General features: G+C 38.7%; 1 protein-coding gene across 1 annotated transcript in view; it reads left to right on the forward strand.

Annotated features, from left to right (window-relative positions):
• Positions 1-717: 717 nt before the first annotated feature.
• NPEPPS (aminopeptidase puromycin sensitive) overlaps positions 718-26,030 on the forward strand; it is an 81,380-nt gene continuing 56,067 nt past the window's right edge. Inside the window, exons 1-2 of the mRNA XM_059378783.1 lie at positions 718-1,168; positions 11,332-11,416. Of these exons, the coding sequence (XP_059234766.1) occupies positions 908-1,168; positions 11,332-11,416 (346 nt within the window). The 5' untranslated portion in view covers positions 718-907. The remainder of the gene's footprint in view (positions 1,169-11,331; positions 11,417-26,030) is intronic.

Genomic DNA, 26,030 nt, shown 5'->3' on the forward strand with positions numbered 1-26,030 from the left:
AAAATGTATATAACCCCAACTTGTGAGTTATCTACAGCACTGACGGATGGAACCACAGCTAGTTTAAAGAGGCCATAATTTGTAAACGTCTTTTAGTTCAAAAAAGCAGAAATAAAGATGTAACGGGAAAAAGGTGAAGCATACCTTATTTTGAACATTAAATTATGGAAACAAAAATCTTCCTAACTTCTGAAATCACTACCTCGAAGGTTCAGATCGCATTGGTTTAAGAAACCTGGATTATTAAAGGTTTTCTGACAAATCTTTTCATAACCATCTCCTGAAGTTGCTACTTAATATAGGCATAATTACTGCCAAAGAGCCTCCAGTCAGGGCTTTCTGCTGATGTGGAGGTAAAAATCCAATGTGGGATTTCGCTCTGAATTTATATTTTAACATTTTACCCTGGGCCACTTGCACAGGCTTCAACTTCCAAATACTGCTGGGAGTTGGAGGGGGTCCTCACACGCCTTCCCTCTGTTTCTCAAACCCTTCTGGGCTCCTTCCCGCCCGCCACGAGTCGGCACTCCCCAGTGGCGCGGACAGGTGCAGCGCAGCGAGCCGCCTCCCGCCCCCAGCACGCGCCCGCGACCCCGCACCCTCCCCCGAAGCCGGCAGCGCCCTCACCGCTCCGCCCCCAATCCCGGCGCGCGCGCGCACACCAGCGGGGGCGCGCCCGCCCAGCGGGGCCGCGCACGCAGCTGCCGCCGCCACCGCCTCCTCCCCTCCCTGCAGGCCCTCCTCCCCTGCCCTCCCCTCCGCCCCCTTCCCCGTAGGCAGCCAGCCCGCCCGCACTGCCTCCCTCCCGGCCCCGAGCGCTCCGGCTGGGTCTCTCCCCCCCCCCCCCCCCCCCCCCCCCCCCCGGCTCCCCGGTCGCTCTCTTCAGGCGGTCGCCCGCGCTCGGTGGATGTGGCTGGCAGCCGCCGCCCCCTCCCTCGCTCGCCGCCTGCTCTTCCTCGGCCCTCCGCCTCCTGCCCTCCTCCTTCTCCTCCTCAGCCGCTCTTCTCGCCGCCGCCGCCGCCTCCACAGCCTGGGCCTCGCCGCGATGCCGGAGAAGAGGCCCTTCGAGCGGCTGCCTGCCGATGTCTCCCCCATCAACTACAGCCTTTGCCTCAAGCCTGACTTGTTGGACTTCACCTTCGAGGGCAAGCTGGAGGCCGCCGCCCAGGTACGGCGACCCTCGGGCGCCGGGGGCGAGCTGCGGGGCAAGCAGTTAGGCCGCGGGCTGGGCTGGGGGCCCGGCCCGGAGGGCGGGCGGGCCGGCCGGCCTGGACGCTGCGGGCCTGGGGTTGGCGAGGCCGGCTCGGGGACCGGCGCGCCCCTCTGGGGCTGCCGCGGGGCGCCCTGGCCGATGTGCTCTGCCCTGTTGGGCTGGGACCCGGGCCGCGCTGCGGGGAGCAGCGAGGGAGCTGGCGGGCCCTGCCCGAGGGGCACCCCCCCACACACCCCCAGCCCCGGCGAGCACACCTGTGCGGGGCTTCCCCTCCCCGACCCCCGGCCCTTCCGGGCTTGGTAGTGATCTGGGCGAGGCTGGAGGCTGTAGGAGGAGGCCAGAGGGGTCATCGGAGTCCACGCTCTTGTCTCAGCCTCCTGACTCAGTTATTTTCTCTGGTTCTCCCTACGCCCCACGGAGGACACATTGGAAGGGGGCGGTCATCTGGGACTCCGGCCGCCGCGCGTTAGCGAGGAGGGGAGATTCTAGAAGGGGGGGAGAGGGTGAGAAGGAGAATGCTAATCCCAGGCAGCCTTGCTGAGTTCTCCCCGCCTGCTCCGGCCCAGGGGCTGGGTTTCCAAGATGATCCGCCCCCTCCCCCTTCCCCTCAAGTGACAGTGCAGCAGTGACTTTGTTCTCTCCTAACCTCTAGAGAAGCTGAAGGAGGACCCCATCTCTGCTTTTCCTCCCCTCTTCCTAGCTTTGCCGCCTGTGAAGCAGGTGGATTTATTGTTACGGCGATGGTTGCTTAGCAGTACTCTTCTCTGAAAGAAGCTGCTAGTTTTAGCATACCACTGTTGAAAATATTCCATTACTCTTCATTGCAGTTTTTGGTGAATCATGCTCCCCCCCCCCCACGTTATCTGAAGTATTGTTTGATTTCGGAGACTGTTAGTACTGATGCCCTACAGAGGTCCCAAACAATAGACATTTCTGACATACCTTGTTATATGATGTATTATGTGAAGTCTGGTGAAAAATGGGAACTATTTAGTAGTTGTTTTTAAAGAGAAGAGTGGTAAATATATTATGTCTTTTTTACTGTAGTCAGGAAAAACCAGTAGGCCTCAACCTTAAAGACAGGGTGGATATAGCAGGAAAATGAAAGAAATGTATAGTGTTGGAATGAATTGAAAGTTTGAAGTTGTCTTTGAAAGCTGAGTACTCAGATTGAAATTATGTCTGAAAGTGTAGAATTAAAAAGTATACTGTCATATATGGAGTGCTTGTGTGAAAACAGGAGGGCCCTAGGGTCCAGCTGCATCAAAAGGCAAAACTTAACCCTTGGAAAGTCAAGTGATTTAAAAATTTTCCATTGAGAATATGAATCAGAGTGAGTGTATCTTCAGTCTAAATTAGGATTTGAGAGGGTTATTTGGTAGACGATTTGTTTAAGCCAAGTGACTAGAGTGTTTGATATATATTGGCAGGGGGGAGATGGGAGGGATTGTAAACAGTAGTGTGTCTTGTGACTTGGCAAACCTTGGGGAAGAAGGACCTGTGATGAATGAGTTCGCATTATGTGAAAAGACTAAGATGTGAAAAAAAAAATCATTTATTTCTTTACCTTATTAGCTGGTGTGACCGGTTCATAATTTTGAGAGATATCTATTTAGGGAAAAATTTCAGGAAAAAAAATTGTCAATAAAGATTTTTATTTATTTTTTATTTTATCTTATTTTATTTTATTTTTTAAAGATTTTATTTATTTATTTGACAGAGAGAGATCACAAGTAGGCAGAGAGGCAGGCAGAGAGAGAGAGGAGGAAGCAGGCTCCCCGTTGAGCAGAGAGCCCGATGTGGGACTCGATCCCAGGACCCTGAGATCATGACCCGAGCCGAAGGCAGCGGCTTAACCCACTGAGCCACCCAGGCGCCCCTCAATAAAGATTTTTAAGTGATTATTAGGAAGTGACGGTTTTATTTAAGTGTTAGGACAGAGCAGGAGACAATGACATGCTTCTCCTTCCCCCTTTTCTCCTTGTTTTTCCAAAGTGATGAGAAATATGTGGAAGGCTGCTTCGGGCCATTGAGGGAGCACATGGGAATGTACTAGACATGAACAGGGAATTGTTAATTTGGTGTAAGGAAATAAATCTTTTTTAGTAACAGGAGCTTTTCAAAGCAGTTGTTTCCAGAAATTCTTTTCAGGCTAGAGGGCAACACAAATGAAAGATGGCAGTAGAGTGAATTCTAACAGGTTTTATTAAAGAATGATTGGACTTTTTAATTGTACACATTGCCATCTTTGGAAGAATAAAGGAATTCAGGTTGGTGAAAAGTTAACATTAGTAAAGAAGCATATATTCATATTTTTGAGATCCATGGATTGGAGCAGTAAGACTAAACTGTGGCATTATAAGGTATCTTATTGTGAAAATCTAAAAATGTGGACAGGATTGTATCTCTAGAAATCTAGATTTGTAACTGGTATTGGGTCAGTTTCCTAACAGTTGGAATCACATTACACAAAGTATACAAGTTGCTTGGTTGCTTGAGTTGCAAAATTTTATGATAAGCCCAGAGTATTTGTACAGGTTACATATTAGAAACTTAGTGGATTTTTAACCTGGTCTGGGGTGTGGACTCCTGGGGATGGTGAAGAAATTAGTCAGTGTGCACTGACTTTATAAGTAGTTGTCTTTTACATAAGTGTGTGTGGTCTAGGTCAGCAGCTTTTGCAAAAGTGCTACCATGGGCCTAGAGAAATGGGACATTGTCACCCCTCCCATGCACTCCCCCTTTACATCAGGATATTTGAGCTCAATGGATTTTTGTAGCTATTTTGAATTCTGACTCTCTTGCTTTGTGGATAATTAATTAAAAAATAGATAAGATGTTTATGTGAGTGGCTACACTCCCTTGTTATGAGTGCATTGTGGTTTATTCAGTAATTGGACTTTCTCTTATGGAAATATTTAACCTGTGCCAAAGAAATTAACTTCATCCTTCAAGGCCAGAAGTCAGGATATAGTAGACAATCCCTGGCCTTTGCCAACAAAATATTCATGTTGGTGATGACTAAATTGGCACTTAGAGGAGAGTTACAGATATAGTAGTTTATTTGGCAGGCTAAAACTTGGCACCTAAATGCATGTTATTGTCAATCCTGTGTTATGGAATTTTCTGCCCCAATTTTGCATATTTTCTTTTTTTTTAAGATTTATTTGTTTATTGGGGAGTGGGTAGTGTAAGTGTGCAGGGTTAGAGGGAGTGCGAGAGAGAAACTTAGGCAGATTCTGCACTGAGCGTGGAGCCCCACATGGGGTCGATCTCCTGACCCCAAGAAGTTGACTTGAACGGAAATCAAGAGCCCATGCTTAACTGATTGAGCCACCTAGGCACCCCTTGAGTATTTTCTATGCAGTCATTTTGGTTGTTTTTTTAATTACTTAAAAAGTGGTAAAATCAATAATTTGTGCCACATTTTGCTGGATCACTACATGGTCTTAAGAAATTAAATTTTAAAGATTGGTGATAAGAAATTGAACTTGTTTAGATCTTCTGTTGTTTCTTGAAATGTATGTATGATGAAACACCTCAATATAAGAAGCTTTTATATGTTGAGCTTTATCTACTATCATCTGGCAATGAATTTTACAGTGAACTTTCCAGATAAATGAATCTTATCCTTTGAGGCACTTAGACTTTAAAAAATATTTACTGATTTGGATGGAAATATTCCAAAAATGTATTATTTTTTTAAACTCTAGTTTCTTATAATCGAGTCTTGTTTCTTTTTTTCTTTGTAAAAATACTGGATATCATTCTGGATATCTGTCATTAGTACCTATAACAACAGATTACCCCAAACTGGGCACTATAATTTGTTAGTTTCATATTTGTTTGTTTTTCTTACTGTTGGGTGATTACTTCTTGCTGCTTACTGTGCTTTGTTGCTGCCTATTGTGCAATTTATTCCCTCTTCTATCTTACTGAGCTTGATCTGAAGAGGTCTAAGTAACCAGAAAAAAGCTTGTGTGACCTTTAAAAGAAATTTCTAAGTGTGGGTTTGATGGACTCTCTACTGAGTGAAGGAAATGAGTTTTATAGTATGGACTTTGTATCATTTATTTTGGCTTTTAAACAGGCTCTTTTTTCTTTTTCTTTTTTTAACTTCCTGGTTCTGAATAATTGATATTGTCCATCAATACAATCTGGACAAATGTGATCTTGAGTAGTAAATTATGAAACTTCTCTGAACTTTGCTACATAAATGAGCCTGTTCTTATTGTAAAATAGATTTTATTCTAATCTATATGTGAGTCAGTGGCAAAGGACTGAGTCTTTTGATAGCTCTCTTGTTAACTGAGATTAATTCTCCAGATCTTGGAGATACAGTTTTGAACATCATTTAAGTATGTAGCTCTTAGTTTATTTGGCCACTTGTAATTACTTTAAAATTTTACTTAAATTAGGAAATACTTTAGAAATACAGAAAAGTAACCCACCACAAAGATTTAGCATATATTAAAGTTTTCCCCCATTTGCTTCAGACTGCGCCTGGTGTTTTTTGGGAAATAAAATGCCACAGATACCACTAAAGTCCATTTCCATCTCTTCCTAGCCCCACTCCCAGAGGTAACTTCTCTCTAGGTAGGTGAGTATTATGCCTATATATATGTAGTTTTATTGCGTATGTAAGTAGCCATAAGCAATAAATAGTAATGTTCTGTATGTTTAACATTTTTACATTTGGGGTGCTACATTTGACTTTCTGCATCTTGCTCTTTTCACTGTCTCTTTTGTTAGAAAACTTGGCTCAGTTTGTGTTTACTAATTAACTGCTCCTTATTGTCTCTAGAAATTACAGCCCTATTCCACAAAGACAATGATTATTTCAAAATTTTAACAATGAAATTGCTTGTAAGGCAAAGTGTCTCAGGCTTCAGACTGGTGTTTGGAGTTGTCACACTGGAGATTTTCTTTTACTAAAATCTGAGGGCTTTGGTAATCACAGAAAAACTTCTTGGGTCATATAGTACCTGTAAGATGTATTTCTGAGTGATCATAATAAAGACTCATTCAGGGGAAAAAAAAAATCTCACATTGCTGCCTTCCTAACTCATAGGAAACTTCCATTGTAAAATTGTTACCAGTGGTCAAGCTGGCTCTTCAGTAGAGCCATTACTTGGTGTTTGGTTGAGTTGCAGTGCAGTCTGTATGGGCTCTAGAGGACTTAACCCTGGGTTTGAAACAAGGAAAGGAAACACTGTGTTCCATTCTTTAGTAGCATCAAATGGAGATGTTGAAAGTGAGCTTGTTATCTACACGATATATATGCCTACTTTAACATTTTGCTTCTATTTTAAGCTTGCAAACTGTGAAGATCTTAATGCTGAAATTCCTTTGAATTATTACCTGTATTTTTGGTAGTGGAAAATATCACTAGTGGTGATGTTAGATGTGAGAATTCATGTAGTGAATCATCAGGTCAGTGCTATTGTGGGGAAAACATAAAAAAGAGCAGTGTTACAGTGTGGCACTGAAGCACTTAAATCTATGTAGGTATTTAAAATCTCAGGGCGCCTGGGTGGCTCAGTGGGTTAAGCCGCTGCCTTCTGCTCAGGTCATGATCTCAGGGTCCTGGGATCAAGTCCCACATCGGGCTCTCTGCTCAGCAGGCAGCCTGCTTCCCTCTCTCTCTCTCTCTGCCTGCCTCTCCATCTGCTTGTGATCTCACTCTCTGTCAAATAAATAAATAAATAAATAATATAAAAAAAAAAATAAAATCTGTACATGTATGCTGACATCCAAAGTACTATATAATGTAGCACAAAGCTTTTAAATTTTCTGTCATTCTGATAGACACTTTATAAACTGTTAGGTGAATGCTGTTAGATGATATTTGGAAGAACATCTTTATGATTACAGCACTTTTAATCTTGGTCTCTATGTATGCCTTTTTTTTTTTTTAAAGTAAACTCTGTGCCCAGTGTGGGGCTTGAACTCACAACCCTGAGATCAAGAGTTGCATGCTTTACCGCCTGAGGTAGCCACATGCCCCTCTGTGTGTGTGTGTCTTAATAACAATATCTATTAACTGATTACTGTGAATCAGGTACTAAGTACTAAAACAAACACTTTCTATCCTGTTTAAAGGACATGGTTAAGATGAGGCAGAGTATACAGTGAGATTTTTAAAATTTGAGTAGTGTTCTGTTACTAAGATAAGTATTTTTATTCCTTTGGTTCTTCCCTCCCACCCTTCCAGAAATGGCAGCGTCTTGGGGAAAAAAAAAAATTATTAGCTATTCAACAAACGGCTTAACTCAGTAGTATAAACAGGTGGGTTTCCCCTAAATAAAGGAGGAATTAGAATGTACTTGTAAATGGATGTTGTAGACTGTGCCTTTCCAAAGTATGCAAACTCTTTCCCTCAGAATGTTAAGTAGTAGTGAGGTGAATGTCAATTGGCATATGTAGTGTTGTACAGCTATCTTGACATTGGCAGATTAACTGCTTGGTTACCATTAAATTCACTGTAGATGTTGTTGAATGAAAATATGCTTGCCTCAATAAAGTTGAAGATGTGTAACTAAACTGCTGTTATTATCCTGTTGGCATAAACTTCAAATTCTGGAAGGTTTTTATTCATTTTTACTTTTTGGAGACACCTCCCTGCAGCCCACCCCAGCCTCATTAAGTGCTTCGTTTCTCTGTGTTGCTGAATTTTTTAAAAGTGAATTTATAAATAGGCACAGGGATCATTTTTGCTTTATTTGTTCAAATGTAGTGCTATAAATGTCCAGTTGGGACAGAAAGGTTTTGTTACTGCTTAGGAATGTTCCTGATGAAGTAAATGGTGTGAAGGAATATTACCACTTACAAAAATTATTTATTTATATATTTAAAGATTAGTTTAATTTATTTTTTAATTAAAGATTTATTTTTTTAATTAAAGATTTTATTTTTAAGTAATGTCTGTATGTAACCCCAAGATCAAGAGTTGTATGCTCGGGGCGCCTGGGTGGCTCAGTGGGTTAAGCCGCTGCCTTCAGCTCAGGTCATGATCTCAGGGTTCTGGGATCGAGTCCCGCATCGGGCTCTCTGCTCAGCAGGGAGCCTGCTTCCTCCTCTCTCTCTGCCTGCCTCTCTGCCTACTTGTGATCTCTCTGTGTCAAATAAATAAATAAAATCTTTAAAAAAAAAAAAAAAAGAGTTGTATGCTCTATGGACTGAGCCAGCCAGGTGCTCCTGCCACTTAAAATTTTTTTTTAAAGTTCATCGAATGACATTTTTGTTTAGAAACAGAAAGATTTATGAAAAAAGATATTTTTTTAAACTAAGCTCTACACCCAGTGTGGGGCTTGAATTCATATCCCCAAGATCAAGAGTCTCATGCTATACCAACTGACGTAGCGAGTCTCTGAAAAGGACTTTTTTTTTAATGAGCCAAAATAGTTTCACATTATGTGTTAGCCATTCTTACAGGCTTACTAATATATATCTGTAACTTAGGTCAGGTAATTTTAGTTTGAGATTAATCGTGTTTATTTATTGGTTATTAATAAAATGATTACTCTTTGGTATAGTTTTTTCATACAGACATTATATTACTCTTGTTTCCTTACCTGGTTCTGTGTTCTGTTAGTGATCTCGAGGCAGTATTGACCTACTGTGGGTTTTGTTTGGACTGCACAGTGTTCTTGCAAATTTTGTGTTAGTTGCCATCAGTTACAATTTGGGAGATCGTATATGAAATCTGAATTTGTGGCTTTTTTTTTTTTTTAAATAATCTTTCTGTCCAGTGTGGGGCTCAACTCAGACCCAGAGATCAAGAGTTGCACATGCCCTACCAAAAGAGCCAAGTAGGAGCCCCTGTGGGGTTTGTTTTGTTTTTTGTTCTTTTGTAGTTGGAAGATCTGTTAATATGGAGTCTGCTTTTCAATATAGCATAATTGGTTAGCTCCAAGAAATGACTACTTCCCCTTCCTTTATCCACAGCCTTCACCTGGCCTACTCTATTCACCTGTTTCGCTGGCCTCTGTAGACATTTGTTTGTGATTTAGGGCATCTGTACTTTTGTTATTTTTAGATTTTATTTATTTATTTGATAGGGAAAGTGTCTGCCCGTGAGCAGGGAGGGACTGAGGGAGAGGGAGAGGCTGAAGGGGATAGAAAAATTATTTTCTTCAAAACTGCCACATTCAGATCATTCAAATGAATGGTCTGAAAATGAATCTGAGGTTCTGTTTAAATGCAGCAAGTATATAAAATCAAGTCTACAACCAAATTGAAAAGTCGGCAAGGGTTATAAATGAACAATTTGCAGAGAAAAAGCAATGGCAAAAAAAAAAAGGAGAAAGAAACTAAGTAGAGAAGATGCTTACTTAACCAGTGCTACAATTAATCAGGAAAATTCTAATTAAAGCAATGGTGGAAAATCATTTAATACCCACCAGATTGTCAAAGATTTTTAAGTTTTGTTTTTTTTTTTTAAGATTTTATTTATTTATTTGACAGACAGAGATCACAAGTAGGGAGAGAGGCAGGCAGAGAGAGAGGAGGAAGTAGGCTCCCTGCCGAGCAGAGAGCCTGATGTGGGGCTCGATCCCAGGACCCTGGGATCATGACCTGAGCCGAAGGCAGAGGCTTTGACCCACTGAGCCACCCAGGCGCCCGATTTTTAAGTTTTTTAGAGGATGATGAACATCGTATTTCCTTTCCTTTTCTTTCTTTTTTTTTTTTTTTAAGATTTTATTTATTTATTTGACAGAGATCACAAGTAGGCAGAGAGGCAGGCGAGAAAGAGAGGGAAGCAGGCTCCCCACCAGGCAGAGAGCCCAATGCAGGGCTTGATCCCAGGACCCTGAGTTGGAGGCAGTGGCTTAACCCACTGAGTCACCCAGGCATCCGGAACATGGTTATTTCTTCACTCTTTGCTCATGGGAGTGTTAATTGAAACTACTGTAGAGTATAATTGGGATATTCTTGGTAAAGAAAAATATGCATAAGAAAACATGGACCAAGATATTTGTTATAGTACTATCTTTCTTTAAGATTTTATTTATTTATTTGACAGAGATAGAGATCACAAGTAGGCAGAGAGGCATTAGAGAAAGAGGAGAAAGCAGGCTCCCTGCTGAGCAGAGAGCCTGATGCGGGGCTGGATCCCAGGACCCTGAGATCTTGACCTGAGCCGAAGGCAGAGGCTTTAACCCACTGAGCCACCCAGGTGCCCCTATAGCACTATTTTAAAAAACAAAAGAAGTGGAAACAACCTAACTTCCTTTAGGAAGGAAATGGATAAATAATTGGTTTATTTTTATAATGGAATACTATATAGGAGTTAAAATTAATGAATTAGATCTATATCTGTCTACATTTCCCATCTCAGAAACAAATGTTAAATGAAAAAAGCAGGTGCAAAGGTGATACTGTTTGTATAAAACTAAAAACATTGCTTACTGATCTTTATATATGTAGCAGAAGTACTATATATACACATGATAAAGAGCTACATTAGCCTTAGGAGAGTGGTTATCTCCATGTAATGAGGAAGCGAGGATGGAGCTTTCATTATATCTATATTTTATTGGGGGGGATCTGAAGTAAGTAAGACAAAATCTTAAAAAGTTTATTTAATCTTGGTGGTGAGTCATTAGTGTCTTATATTCAAAATGTTACTTTGATAAGAGAAGAAAATTTAAAGAGTGCTTTACGAAGTTTTGACATGATTTATGATACCACTTTTCTTCCTCTATCCTTAAAGAAGGTCTTATGATGGGTTTGATGTGTAGGTTGAAATACATAATTAATTGCAATATATAAGAAATGTTTCCTAATTAATTTTTAATTTGGAAAGTTTTCATTGTTTTAAATAAAAGCTTAAGTAGGAAAAATGCTTTTATTTAGCTCATTGGTCAGATGTTTAAAGTCTAAAATACTTAAGTGTTTATGGTTGCTTTTAATAGAATTCAGAAAATGTGAATTGCCTTAGATTACCTAAAACTACTCATTTATTTTTTACCATTTAGGTATAAATACTCAGTCTAGGTTTTAGTGATGTCTGGGCTTAAAAAAATGCCCTGTGACATACATTAGGCCAAGATGAAGATGTACATGTTATGAATCTTGGCTATTTCTGACACTGCTGGTTTTTCTTTTTCCCTTAGGTGAGGCAGGCAACCAATCAGATTGTGATGAATTGTGCTGATATTGACATTATTACAGCTTCATATGCACCAGAGGGAGATGAAGGTAAGAGCTGTTTTCCATTTAATTTGCTATCTCTCTGTGTGTATCATGTATGTGTGGTGGCATATACATTTTCAGATTAAGGTAACAGTGTTTGTTACTTTAGAAATAGGAAACATTTTTAGATGTTCGTGGAAAATATTTTAATAATTTGTACTATGAGATAAAGGAGATGCCACATTCTAATTCTACTTCAAACATTAACGTATTTTGTAACCCTAGGCAGATTACATTTCCATAAATGTAAAATGAATATAATACCATGCATATAAAGCTAAAGAGTTATTTTTTTAAATTAATTTATTTATTTTAGAGAGAGAGAGCTTGAGTGGGAGGGGCAGAGAGAATCCCAAGTAGACACTGCACTGACCGTGGGGCCCGATGCAGGGCTTAATTCCATGACCCCGAGGTTACAACCTGAGCTGAAACCAAGAGTCACTCGCCCAATTGACCACACCACCAAGGCACCCAAAACTGAAGCGATATTTTTAAAATAAGTGCTTTGAACATGAAAGATTGGTTTATTAAGGTGGCTTAGTTCATATTTGGTTTTCTTAAAGATTTTTTTTTTTTTAAAGATTTTATTTATTTATTTGACAGAGAGAGAGATTACAAGTAGGCAGAGAGAGAGAGGAGGAAGCAGGCTCCCCGCTGAGCAGAGAGCCCGATGCGGGACTCAATCCCAGGACCCTGAGATCATGACCCGAGCCGAAGGCAGCGGCTTAACCTAACCCACTGAGCCACCCAGGCGCCCTCTTAAAGATTTTTTATTTCCCTCTTGAACAGTAGATTAAAATTGCAATAATGAATCTTATTCACAATTGAGAGAAAAATATTTGTCCTGCGGGATGGAATGTGGAGCTTAGAAGCTAGATGACCAAGTTAGTTACAGAGTAAGAATATGTTAAAAGGAAATATATAGAATGCCTGGGAACTCACTTAGCATCTTTAAAATGAGAACTATTTTAGACCTTGTAATTGTAACAAGGGATTAAATTGAGTAGTCTGTTTTGGCCTGAAATCTTATTCCCACATAAGCTCCATTTTAAAAAATTGTCATATTTGGCATGAAGTCACAAGTGTATTAATACTGGAACTGAAGTGCTTTTTGCTTTTGACAGAATGATCTTTTGGTTAGTCTTCATTACTATGAGACTTCCTGTCAGAAAATTTTTTTTTGCTATCAGGGTGCCTGGCTGGCTCAGCTAGTAGAGCATGCAGCTCTTGATCTCAGGGTTGTGAGTTCAAGCCCCACTTAGCACGTAGAGCTTACTTTAAAAAAAAAAAAAAAAGAAAGAAAGAAAGAAAAGAAAATCTTTTCATTTGATATCAAATAAGTTAGAAATTTAGCCTTTTAGTTCACATTTTGTATTGCTCTTAACCCTCTCCTTTACACTGAAAAGAAGCATATAAGGAAAAATAAATACTTTTTTCATGAATTTATTTTATTTCATGAATTTTTCTTAAATTATCTTGTCCATAGAATGACCCCCCCAAAAGTAGCAGTTGAGCAGAGTATTGCCAAAAAGTATTTATTGTTCAGTTGTTTGTAAATGAGATCAAATTGCTGTGATTTTAAGCTAGAGGAACACATCCTTCAAATGGACTTTGGATGAGTGCCAACATTAAAAAATTGTTTGGGTAAATGAGAGAGGGGTTATTTAGTTTCTTTATCTGTGAAGAAAAATGTCAGCATTTTAGCCAAGCATATCAAGGCAAGCTTGCTCTGTTGTAGGTAGAGAACATTTAAATTTGATGTAGTTTTAAAATGGTGCCACTATAGATAGGAAGAGATTGTAAAATATACTCGCACCCTCCAGTTGGCATGGTTTCAGCTCAGGTTTTTATCTTCCTCTACTAAATTTTTTTTTGTTTTTATAAATTTTGTTTTTATCATCCTCTACTAAAATGTCAGGAAAGAATTCAGAGAACTCAAATGCTTTGAGTATGCATAACTGAATGGTGCCAAGCTCCTAATAGTTAGAATAGCAGTGTTTGTGTTCTAAGAGGGTCAGAAGAGAAATGAAAGCTTGTAGAAGTGAAGGGGATTTGGAGAGAGATTCAGATAAAACATTACTCTTTTTTAGGTACATAAAGTATTTTCTTCAAAACTAGCTAAGGGGTATTTTTCAACTCATTTCTCCTACAGCAATGGGAAAAACCTAGAGTCATGTGTAAGCTCATCTAATTTGAGAGTATAAAAGAGAATGGGAAATTGTATTAATGTGGCATTTTAAGATTTCAGTCAAACAGTTTTGGCCTTCCAGATACACATACAGTGTAATTTTATCCTTGGGCATAGTAGCATTTCTTGATTTTTACTGTATGGAAGAGTACAACATGCTGTTCTTTAGAAATTAGTAGTTGCAAATTTGATTGCCAGCTCCTTCCAGGGTGGTATGGTTTGACAGGGGAATAACTGAGTCAATAGGAAAGCTACCATTTTTTAACTTGGCTGATCTCCTTTAGTACAGTACCTATTAATATTTATGATTGCCTCCTGTAAGACCGAGTTACATATGTGTAGCCACTAAATCTTGGTACTTTACGGTAAAGTCAGAAAGTCGTTCGAAGTCATGAAGTTGTTGCTTCTTTGTATAAATTTTTAATTGATGAAAAAGAAGCTGTTTTGTGGTTTGTGCAGTGACCCAGAAAGACCTATTGGCGTGTGTCTCTTTAAACTAAGGCACTGCCTTTTCAACAAAAATAACTTATTTTAAAACCTAATTGAGATCTTTGTAATATTTAAAAAATGAGAACTCAGTAAGAAAAACGGCTGAAAACTGTTTTTTTACTGTTCTGCACTTCAAGGGTTGGTGAAATCACTAGCACTTAAGCCCCAGTGCAAGGAGTGCACCTCCCTACACAGTGAGTGCAGGGGTTAGTATTGTCACCAGCTTCCGCAGGAGTGCCTGAACTCAGGTCCTGACAGGTAACGAGACTTTTAATTTATCATTAATAGATGGCTTGGGCATAACCACACGGACATTGATCATTTGAAAGTTTTGTATTAACTTTTCCCTTAGTATACTCTCTCAGGTATGTTTGTAGCATTAGCTGTGTAAGGAAGAAATTTTCCCTGTTCCATTCAAAGTTCTGATTCTAGCCTCAGATCCACTAGCATCACCCTGCCTTATCCATGCAAGGCATGTAAATCTTAACACGTTTCTTCTTGAAGCAGAGGTACATTTTTCAGTGTGCAGATGAGTGCATGTATGTGTTTAATGAGAGGATGAAGAAGCTAGTCAGAAATACTGACAAATGGTAACAATTTTGAGCAAAACTATTAACTTGAGAAAAAGGAATCGTTCCTCACACTCAATCAGAGGCCTTTATCATGAGCTTCAGTAGGCCTTTTTAAGCCCATCAGTGATATATATTCCATCGTCATGCAGTTAAATGTAGATTAGGAATAGCATTAAACCACCATCTCTTTGCAAGAGTTGTTTTTGTCATCATTCTGAAAATACATGCATGACTAATTAAGTGCTAGCTCTGAAATGTGGAAAATTGAAAGAGAAGGGGAAATACTCATTTCTAATACAAATGTATTGGAATATGATGCAGAACTTCGTAAGATTTTAAATGAAAGAATCAAAGTATAAGTTTAGTAATACAAATAACAATATAGGGTAGGGGGCCTCAAACCAAAGTTATGGTTGGGATTAAGGAAATAACAAACACGAGTGAATTGGACTGGATGTAGCAAAGCTAGAATGTTGGGACAGAGGCCAGACCAAAGAAAGTATTAAAGAATATTTAAATGTATTCAAATTTTAAAGAACTTTTCAGGCCAACAACATTTTTTGGGGCTATAGTGACATCTGTTGAATTTGCAACCTACCAGGGAACTGTGTGTTACGCATATTCTTTATCACTTGGACATGAAGATAAGACTTGAGCATAGCTGTCTCGTTAAAAAGAGCAAAAAGCCTTTTGAGAGTCTTCTAGATTCTTAATTGAAACTGGGGTATAATATGCTATATTACTATTTAATATATTTAGCAGGTTATTTTAGTTTGCTGTACATGTTCCAGTGGTATATTCTTTCAAAAAATCAGAATACCTCTTTTCAGGAAGCTTTTAAAGTTTTTTGGGCACTACAGTGGCCTTATTTCTGAGCTCTTGTTTTTATTTTGCCTCTGCTTTATTTACAAGTCCTGAGTATATTGAGTTTTGGGGATTTCAAACATAAAGTCTATTATGTGCTATTGTTCTTCGTGTTAATGCATAAGCTAACCACTACTCTGGGCTATATTAAGGAACCAGATGTTTTCCCAGGTCTTTGGTAACTTTCAGGGCATCCTGTTTTCTGAATTAAATGGTGATTTTAGGGTCACCTGGGTGGTTCAGTCGGTTAAGTGTCTGCCTTCAGCTCACGTTATAATCCCAGGATATTGGGATTGAGCCCCATGTCAGGTTCCTTGCTCAGCAGGAGCCTGCTTCCCCCTCTGCCTGCTCCCCCTGCTTGTGTGCACACTCTCTCTCTCCCTCTCTCTGTCAAATAAATAAAACTCTTTTTAAAAAAATGCTGATTCTATTTTTCCTACTAATAAACTTTATTTTTCAGAGCACTTTGGAGTAAAAAGTACAGAGATTTCCTCCATATTCCTTGTCCCACCCACCCTTCTCTTCCTCATTATCAACATCTTGAACCAAAGTGGTACAATTGTTAAAGTCAGTGAAACTTACCTTGGCAACTCATTAACAAAGTCAGTAGTTTACATTAGGGTTCACTCTTGGTGTTATACATGCTGTGGGTTTTGTTTTGTTTGTTTTTTTAAAAAGGTTTTATTTATTTATTTGACAGAGAGATTCAGCAAGAGAGGGAACACAAGCAGGGAGAGTGGGAGAGAGGGAAGCAGGCTCCCCACTGAGCAGTGAGCCTGATGCAGAGCTGGATGCCAGGACCCTGGGATCAGGACCTGAGTTGAAGGCAGACACTTAATGACTGAGCCACCCAGACACCCCTACATATAAAGTTTAGAATCAGTTTTTTGGTATCCATGAAATAACTTTCTGGGATTTTTATTGGGATTGGGATTGAATCTACAGATCAAGTTGGGAGGAACTGATGTCTTGACAATATGGAATCTTACCCATGAACATGGATTATCTCTCCATTTATTTAGTTCTTTAATATCTATTATGAGAATTTAGTAGTTTTTCTCCTGGATCTTACATATATTTTGTTAGATTTATACCTAAGTATTTTGTTTTTGAATATGATAATGTAAATGATAAAGTGTTTTCAATTTCAAATACCACTTATTCATTGCTGGTATATAGAAAAGTGATTGACATATATATTAATCTTATATTCTGCAACCTTATTATAATTGCTCATTAGTTCCAGGAGTTTTTTTGCTGATTCCTTTGAATTTTCTACATGACCACATCATCTGTGAACAAGGACAGTTTTATTTCTACTATCCCAATATGTATACCTTTTATTTCCTTTTCTTGTCTTACTACATTAGCTAGGACTTTTCAGTACAATGTTGAAAAGCAGTGGTAAGACATCTTTGCTTTGTTCCTCATCTTAGCTGGAAAGCTTGAACTTTGTCACCATGAAATATGATGTTAGTTGTAGGGTTTTTGTAGATGTTCTATCACAAGTTGAAGAAATTCATCTTTATTCCTACTTTGCTGAGAAATTTTATCATGAATGGGTATTGGATTTTGTTAGATGCTTTTTCTGCATCTTCTGATAGTTGTGTAATAGTTCTTCTTTAGACTGTTGATGTGATGAAGGACATTGATTGATTTTTGTGTGTTGAAACTGCCTTGCATAATAGGATAAATCCCACTTGGTCATGGCATATAATTCTTATTATATATTGTTGGATTCAATTTGCTAATATTTTGTTGAGGATTTTTGTATTTATGTTCCTAAGAGACACTGGTCTATAGTTTTCTTATATGTGTCTTTTGTTTTGATAGTAGGGTAATGCAGCTTCATAAAATGAGTTAGGAAGTATTCTTTCTGCTTCAATTTAAAGATTTCTCTTGAGGGTTCTTCTTTGACCTATGTGTTATTTAGAAGTATTATAGGGGCACCTGGGTGGCTCAGTGGGTTAAAGCCTCTGCCTTCTGCTTGGGTTATGGTCCCGGGGTCCTGGGATTGAGCCCCACATTGGGCTCCATCAGCAGGGATCTCCGCTCATCAGGGAGCCTGCTTCCCTTCCTCTCTCTCTGCCTACTTGTGATCTCTGTCAAATAAAGAAATAAAATTATAAAAAAAAAAAGAAGTATTATAATTATTTAATTTCTAATTGTTTGAGGATTTTTCCAGCTATAGTTCTGTTACTGATTTCTAATTTAATTCCTTTGTGGTCAAAGAACAGACATTTTATGATTTCTTTCTTTCTTTCTTTTTTTTTTTTTTAATTAGTTCAAGTGTATCTATGACCAAGAATATGGTCTGTCTTGGTGAATGGTCCAAATGAGCTTGAGTAAAATGTGTAACACAAGCTGTTGTTTGATGAAATCGTCAACAGATACCCAATTGGTTGGTGGTGCTTTTGAGTTCAAATCTATCCTTACAGATTTCTGCTGCTGACACTGTTTATTTCTGATAGAAGGCTGTTAAAGTCTCCAGCTCTAATAGTATATTCATCTGTTCCTCCTTGCCATTCTGTCAGTTTTTGCCTCATGTATTTTGATGCTTTATTATTAGATGCATCCACATTAAGAATTTTTACGTCTTGCTGGAGTATTGCCCCTCTTCTCATTATGTAACGTTCCTTTTAAGTTCTCTTGCTTTAAAGTCTGCTCTGTCTGAAATTAATGCAGCTACTCCCACTTTGTTTTGATTAGTGTTAGTATATCTTTTTCTGTCACTTTACTTTTAATCTGAAAAGTTTTTTATAGTGGTTGCCCTAGAGTTTGCAATATATATTTATAATTAATCCAGTCACTTTCAGATAATACCATAATGCTTCACAAGTAGTACCAAGTACCTTATAATAACAAAATATGACCAGTTTCTTCCTACCATCCCTTGTTTCATTGCTGTCATTCATTTCACTTATGCATGAACATACACAGAAGCCAACATAATCAAATATTGTTACTATTAATACTTTGAACAGTTATCTTTTAGATCAATTAAAAATAGCAATCATAAACATTTTTATTTTACCTTCTTTTATTTATTCTCTGATGCTCTCTCTTTATATAGATCTAAGTTTCTAATCTGTGTCATTTTCCTTTTCTCTAAAGAACTTCTTTTAACATATCTTGTAAAAGCATATGTACTTGCAACAAATTCCCCCAATTTTTGTTTGTCTGACAAAAATCTATTTCTCCCCACTTTTTAAAAAAATGTATTTTATTTATTTATTTATTTATTTATCTATCTGAGGGAGAGAACATGAGCAGGCAGAAGAGCAGAGTGGGAGGGAGGGGAAAAAAATCTTAAACAGATTACACATTGAGCATGGAGCCCCACGTGGGGCTATGTCTTACGACCCTGAGATCATGACCAGAGCCGATCTGAGAATTGGACGCTTAACAACTGAGTCAACCACATGCTCCTCTCCCCATTTTTTTTTTTGAAGACTTAATTTTTTCAGAGCAGTTTTGGTTCACAGCAAGATTGAGAGGAACATTCTCTTTCACTTTTGAAAGATCAGTTTGAAGAATACAGAATTCTAGTTAGTTTTTCTTTCTCAGCCCTTTAAATATTTCATTCCAGGGGCGCCTGGGTGGCTCAGTGGGTTAAACCCTCTGCCTTCGGCTCAGGTCATGATCTCAGGGTCCTGGGATCAAGCCCCGCATCAGGGGCTCTGCTCAGCAGGGAGTCTGCTTCTTCATCTCTCTCTGCCTGCCTCTCTGCCTACTTGTGATCTCTCTCTGTGAAATAAATAAAATCTTTTTTTTTTTAAATAAATAAATAAATAAATATTTCGTTCCATTATCTTCTTGCTTGCGTGGCTCCTGAGAAGTTGAATTTAATTCTTATCTTGCTCTTCAATAAAGTGTTTTTTCCCTTTGGCTTCTTTCTTTCTTTCTTTCTTTTTTTAAAGATTTTATTTATTTATTTGACAGACAGAGATCACAAGTAGGCAGAGAGGCAGGCAGAGAGAGAGAGAGAGGGAAGCAGGCTTCCTGCGGAGCAGGGAGCCCGATGCGGGGCTCGATCCCAGGACCCTGAGATCATGACCCGAGCCGAAGGCAGCAGCCCAAACCACTGAGCCACCCAGGCGCCCCATCCCTCTGGCTTCTTTCAAGACTTTTTCTTTATGTTTGATTTTTCCAAAGTTCAAATATGGTATGCTTACGTTTGGAGTTTTTGGCATTTATCCTACTTGGTTTTCTCTGAGCTTCCTGGATCTGTGGTTTGGTGTCTGATGTTAATTTGGGGGCATTCTTAGCCGTCATTGCTCCAAATATTGCTTCTGTTCCTTTCTTTTTCTTGTCCTTCTGGTCATCCCATTGTGTATATGTTATACTTCTTGTAGTTTTCCCACAGTTCTTGGATATTTTGTTCTGGTCCCTCCCACCCCCCCCCTCTTTTTTTTTTTTTTTTTTTTTTTTTCCAGTTTTGGAGGTTTCTTTTTTCATGTCTGTAAGCTCAGAGATTGTTTCTACATCCTTGAACGGTCTAACAATCAGTGCATGAAAGGCATTCTACATTTCTGTTACTGTGCTTTTAATTTCTGTCTTTATTTTTTAATTCTTTTTTAGAATCTCTCTCTACTTGCATTATCAATCTCTTCTTGATGTGTCTATTTTCTCATTAAAGATCTTAGCATATTAAACATAGTTTTAAAAATCTAGTCTGAGATTTACAACATTCCCTCCATAACTGACTCTGGTTTTGATGCTTTTTTAGTGTCTCCAAATTGCATTTTCTGCCTTTTAGTATGCTTTCCGGTATTTTTTGAGAAGCAGACATGATGTACTGGATAAAAGGAATGACAGTAAAATAGGCCTTTAATAATGCTGTGGTGAGGTGAAGGGGTAAGGGGAGTATGTATGAATCTCTTACTAGGTCTCAATCTTTTGGTGTCTCTGGTCTGTGAACTTCACCAGTACTTTCAGGTTTTCTCCCCCACTGGTGGGACAGGATGGCTGGTGGCGCTGGAGTTTGTTCTTTCCCTTTCCCCAAGTAGGTTAGGCTCTGACAAAACCCAGCAGGTTAAGCTCTGGTAAAATAGTTTTTCTTGAAGGCAGGTTTTGTTTGTTGAGAACAGAACGCCCTATCGTATTTCAGAATACTCCTTTTTCTTTCCTCCTGCCAGAAGCATGAGGGGATTTTTCTCTGATATTCACTGTTAGGACCTGGTAACTCTCAGAGGTAAAACTCACAAGACTGTCATGGGAGTCCCCCCATGACTGGTTCTCCTGGAATTTTTATTTATTTCTTAAAAGATTTTATTTATTTAACAGAAAGAGAGTACATGCACATGCACACAAGCAGGGGGAGCGGCAGGCAGAGGGACGAGGAGGCTCCCCTCGAGCAGGGAGCCTGATATGGGGACTCCATCCCAGGACCCTGAGATCATGACCTGAGCCGCAGGCAGATGCTTAACTGACTGAGCTACCCAGGGGACCTCACGTCTCTGACAGATTTATGGAGAGTTGTTGATTTTTTAGTTTGTTTAGCTTTTTACTTGTTGTTAGGATGGAGTGGCAACTTCTGAACTTATTATATGCAAGACCAGAAATTCTGGCAATTTTATTTTTATTTCCAATATAAAAGATTGTGTTTTAAAAATATACAAGCAATCTGTGCCCTTTTTGTGGGCGTATGCTTTCATTTCTTTGGGTAGATAATTGGGAATACAATGGCTGCATCATATGGTAAATGGAGAATTTTTAAAGAAACTACCAGTTTTCTAAAGTGGTTGTACCATTTTATGTTCTCATTAACTGTGTTTGAGAGTTCCAGTTGCTCCATATCCTTGTTATTTTTAAATGCTAACACTTTTAAATTTTAACTATTCAAGTGATTATCTAGTGGTATCTTATTATCGTTTTAATTTACATTTCCCTAATAGCTAATGATGTCAAACATCTTTTCATTCCATATTTACTTACCATCCTTATCTCTTCTTTGGTCAACTGTCTATTCAGAACCTTTGCCATTTGTCTAGGGGTTTGTTTGTCTTCTTAGTGCATTTTAAGAGTTCTATATATGTTCCAGATACAAGCGTTTGTTGGTCAAATAGTTTTGCAAATACTCTCACCCAGTGTTGTCGCTTGCCTTTTCATTGTTGTTAGGGTTGTGTTTTTTTTTTTTTTTTTATGAATATAAGTTTTCAATTTCAGTGAATTCCAATTTATGCATGTCTGTCTGTATGTATGCTAACTCTACTCTGAATGTGGGGCACAACCCTGAGATCAAATGTTACATGTTCTATTGACTGAGCCAGCCAAGCACTTTGATGAATTCTATTGATTGAATTTTTCTTTTATTGTCATATATTTTTTCAAAGATTTTATTTGTTTGTCAGAGAGAGACAAATATTTGTCTCTGAGACATTTATTTGTCACAGAAAGAGCTTGTATTCCCTCTCTTGCTGTGTCTCTGTCAAATAAATAAATAAAATCTTTTAAAGAAATAAAAAATAAAAAGATAACTCTCCCTATTGAACTTCTGTACTCTTTGTTCTGTTCTGTTTAAGTCTTGAAATTAGGTAATATAAGTCCTCTATCTTTGTTCTTTTTAAAAAATGATTTTGCCTATTCTGGGTCTGTTTAATTTTCATATGAATTTTAGGATCAACTTGTCAAGTCCTACAATAAAACCTGCTGGTATTGTTATAGGTATTGCACTGACTCCATTGGGGAGAGCAAATTGAACTTTCTCATTCATAAAGAATATATATTTTTCTACTTACTCAGATCTTTCTTAATTTGTCTCAGATTGTAGGAGTTTCTACTTAATTTTAGTTTATTCTAGAGAAAAATTTAATTCTCTGTTTTCTTAGGGGGAGAAGACAGACAGAATACAGCCAGATCAATTTTTCTTTTAATTGTGGTAAAATGCATATAATGTAAGATGGTAACATGTAATTTACCATCATAACCATTTGTAATTGTATGGTTCATTGGTACATATTCACATTATTGAGCTACTATGACTACCGCCCATCTGTAGAACTCTTCATCTTAGAAAACCGAACTCTGTATCCATTAAAATAACTAATTCTTCCCATCCCTCTGCCCCTGGCAACCATCATTCTACACCATTATATTCCTTTTTGTTTCTATGAATTTGGCTATTCTAGATATCTCATTTAAGTGGAATCATACAATATTTGCTATTTTATAATTGACTTGTTTCATTTAGCATAATGTTCAAGATCATCAATGTTGTGGCTTGTTTCAGAATTTCTCTTTTAAGGCTGGATAATATTCCACCACATTTTGTTTATCCATTTGTATGTCAGTAAAACTTTTTTTTTTTTTTTTTAAGATACAGTTACTTATTTTAGAGAGAGCATGCACTATGAATAGGCAGAGGCTGAGGGAGAGAGAGAGAATCTCAAGCAGACCCTGCTGAGCACGGAGCCCAAAACAGGGCTCAGTCCCATTACCCTGAGATCACAACTGAACCGAAACCAAGAGCTGGACACTTAACCGGCTGTACTACCCAGGCTTTCCTGGTTGTTTCCACCTTTTAAGTGTTGTGAGTAATGCTGCTGTCAACATGGGTGTTCTAATATCTCCTTGAAACTATTGCACTTCATTTGAATATATACCCAAAATGGAATGGCTGGATCATATGGTTAATTTTATTTTTAATTTTTTGAAGAATCAACATACTTTTTATTTGTGGCAGCTGCACCTTTTTACATTCCCATCAATTGTACAGAAGGGTAGCAGTTTCTCCACATCTGTTATATCTTGTTCTTTTCTTTTATTGTTAGTATCCATCCTAATAGGGATGAAGTGGTGTCTTATCATGGCTTGGATCTGTATTTCCCTAATGATTAGTGATTTTTCCATGAGCTTATTGGCCATTTATATATCTTAGAAAAAATGTCTAAGTCCTTTGTCCATTTTTTAAAAAGATTTATTTATTGGGGTGCCTGGGTGCCTCAGTGGGTTAAAGCAGAGCTCTGCCTTTTTGGCTCGGGTCATGATCCTGGGGTCCTGGGATCAAGCCCCACGTCGGGAATCTTTGCTCAGTAGGGAGCCTGCTTCCTCCTTTCTCTCTTCTCTGCCTGCCTCTCTGCCTACATGTGATCTCTGTCTGACAAATAAATAAATAAAATCTTTAAAAAAAAAAAAAAAAGGATTTTATTTATTTATTTATTTTAGAGAGAGGAAGTATGTGCATGTATGCAGTGGGAAGGAAGGAGAGAGAGAGGGGAGAGAAACAGACTTCTGCTGAGCATGGAGCTCAATATGGGGCTTGATCCCAGGACCCTGAAATCATGACCTGGCTGAAATGAAGAGTCAGATGCTTAACTGACTGAGCTACTGAAGCACCCCATTACCCATATTTTAATTGGGTGTTTTGCTTTTTTATTGTTGAGTATAGGAGTTCTTAATATATTCTGGATATATTACCAGTACCACACTTTTTTTTTTTATTATTTTACCTTTGTAATCAGGAAATGTGAAGCTTTGTTCTTTTCTCAAGATTATTTTGGCTCTGGGGGCACGTGGGTGGCTCAGTTGATAAGTGTCTGCCTTTGGCTCAGGTCGTAATGCTGGGGACCTGGGATCGAGCTCCTCATCGGGTCCCTGCTTGGTGGGGTCCTCCTGCTGCTGCTGCAGCTCCCCCTACTTGTGCTCTCTATCAAATAAATGAAAACAATCTTTAAAAAAAAAAAAAAAAAAGATTGTTTTGGCTCTAAAGGGACTTCTGAGATTCTATATGAACTTTTGGTGGACTTTTAAATTTCTGCAAACAACATTGTTGGGCTTTTGAGTGGGATTGTACCGAATCTATAGATTGTATTGGATATTATGAACTTTTTTTTAAAGTTTTTAAACATTTTTAAAGATTTTATTTATTTGAGAGAAAAAGAGAGAGAGCGATAAGCGAGCATGAGTGGGGTGAGGGGCAGAGGGAGAGACTGTCAAGCAGACTCCTTGCAGGGCATGGAGCCTGACTCAGGGCTCAGTCTCATAACCCATGAGATCATGACCTGAGCTGAAACCAAGATTAGGATGCAGACTGACGGATCCACCCAGGAGCCCTAAGTTTTAAAACATTTTTTAAGTAATCTCTGCACCCAACATGGGGCTCAAACCCAGAACTCCGAGGTCAAGAGTTGCATGTTCTGCCGAATGAGCCAGCTGGGCTGTCCTGCCCCATGGATGTTATGAACCTCTTAATACTGACTTCTAACCCATAAACAAAGCATGTCTTTCTATTTGTTGTTTGTTTCTATCTTCTTTAACTTCTTTCAACAACATTTTTTAGTTTTTAGTGTACAAGTCTTTCACTTCCATGGTTAAATTTGTTCCTGAGTATGTTATATTATTTTTGATGTTACTGAAAATGGAATGGTTTTGTTAATTTCCTTTTGAAGTTGTTCATTGTTAGTGTGTAGAAACGCAACTGATTTCTGTACATTGATTTTGTATCCTACAACTTTGCTGAATTCATTTATTCTAACAATTTGGCCGGGGGAACCTTGAGATTTTCCTGCATATAAGATTTTTGTATTTTGTCTGTGAATAGAGAAACTTACTTTTCCTTTGCAGTCTGAATGCTTTTTATTTCTCTTTCTTGCCTATTTACTCTGACTAGAACCTCTAGTACTATGTGATTAGAAATGGCAAAAGCAGGCATCCTGTTTTATTCCTGATCTGAAAGAAAAAGCTTTCATTCTTTCATTAAGTGAGATTGTCTTGATCTGGTTGAATCTGTTTGTTTTTTCCAAGCTGTTCTTATTCCTGGTTTCTAGTTTGGTCAAGGGTATTTACTAAGGTTATCCCTTCCCTTCTGGGCCCTGAAATCCAGTATTTAGTTCCCTCCCATCATAAAACTGCTAAAATCTAGGTGTCAGCAAATGTCTTGAAGGAAAATGTCTTGAAGGAAAAGTCAGAAAATGTCTTGAATGAAGAATGTTAGACTTTGTCATTCAGTTTCTCTGGGATATTGGCCATTTGAATCCTGGCAGCTTTGGTGGCCTGAATTCCAATTTTTGTGTCATCAGCCCCGCAAGACGATTGCAAGCTTTACGATTCTTATTTCTTCCTTAGCCTCTATGTTCTGCTTTGAAGTCAGAAAATGCAGCAAGGGAATAAGGAACCCATGAACATAGAGCTGATCTTTTTGTGATTCCCATTCAAACACTTAAAAATTTTTTTTATCTGGTTTTTATAATTGTTCTGATACCACCTAAGCTGTCATAGCCAGAAGCAGAAGTCTGGATGCATCATTTAAAAATGTGAAACAGGGACGCCTGGGTGGCTCAGTTGGTTGAACAGCTGCCTTCAGCTCAGGTCATGATCCCAGCGTCCTGGGATCGAGTCTCACAGGAGGCTCCTTGCTTGGCAGGGAGCCTGCTTTTCCCTCTGCCTCTGCCTGCCACTCTGTCTGTGCTTGCTCTCGCTCCTCTCTCTCTGACAAATAAATAAATAAAATCTTAAAAAAAAAAAATGTGAAATGTACGGGGTGCCTGGGTGGCGCAGTGGGTTAAGC

The sequence above is a fragment of the Mustela nigripes genome, chromosome 16, assembly GCF_022355385.1.
Source record: "Mustela nigripes isolate SB6536 chromosome 16, MUSNIG.SB6536, whole genome shotgun sequence".
Classification (NCBI taxonomy): Eukaryota; Metazoa; Chordata; class Mammalia; order Carnivora; family Mustelidae; genus Mustela; species Mustela nigripes.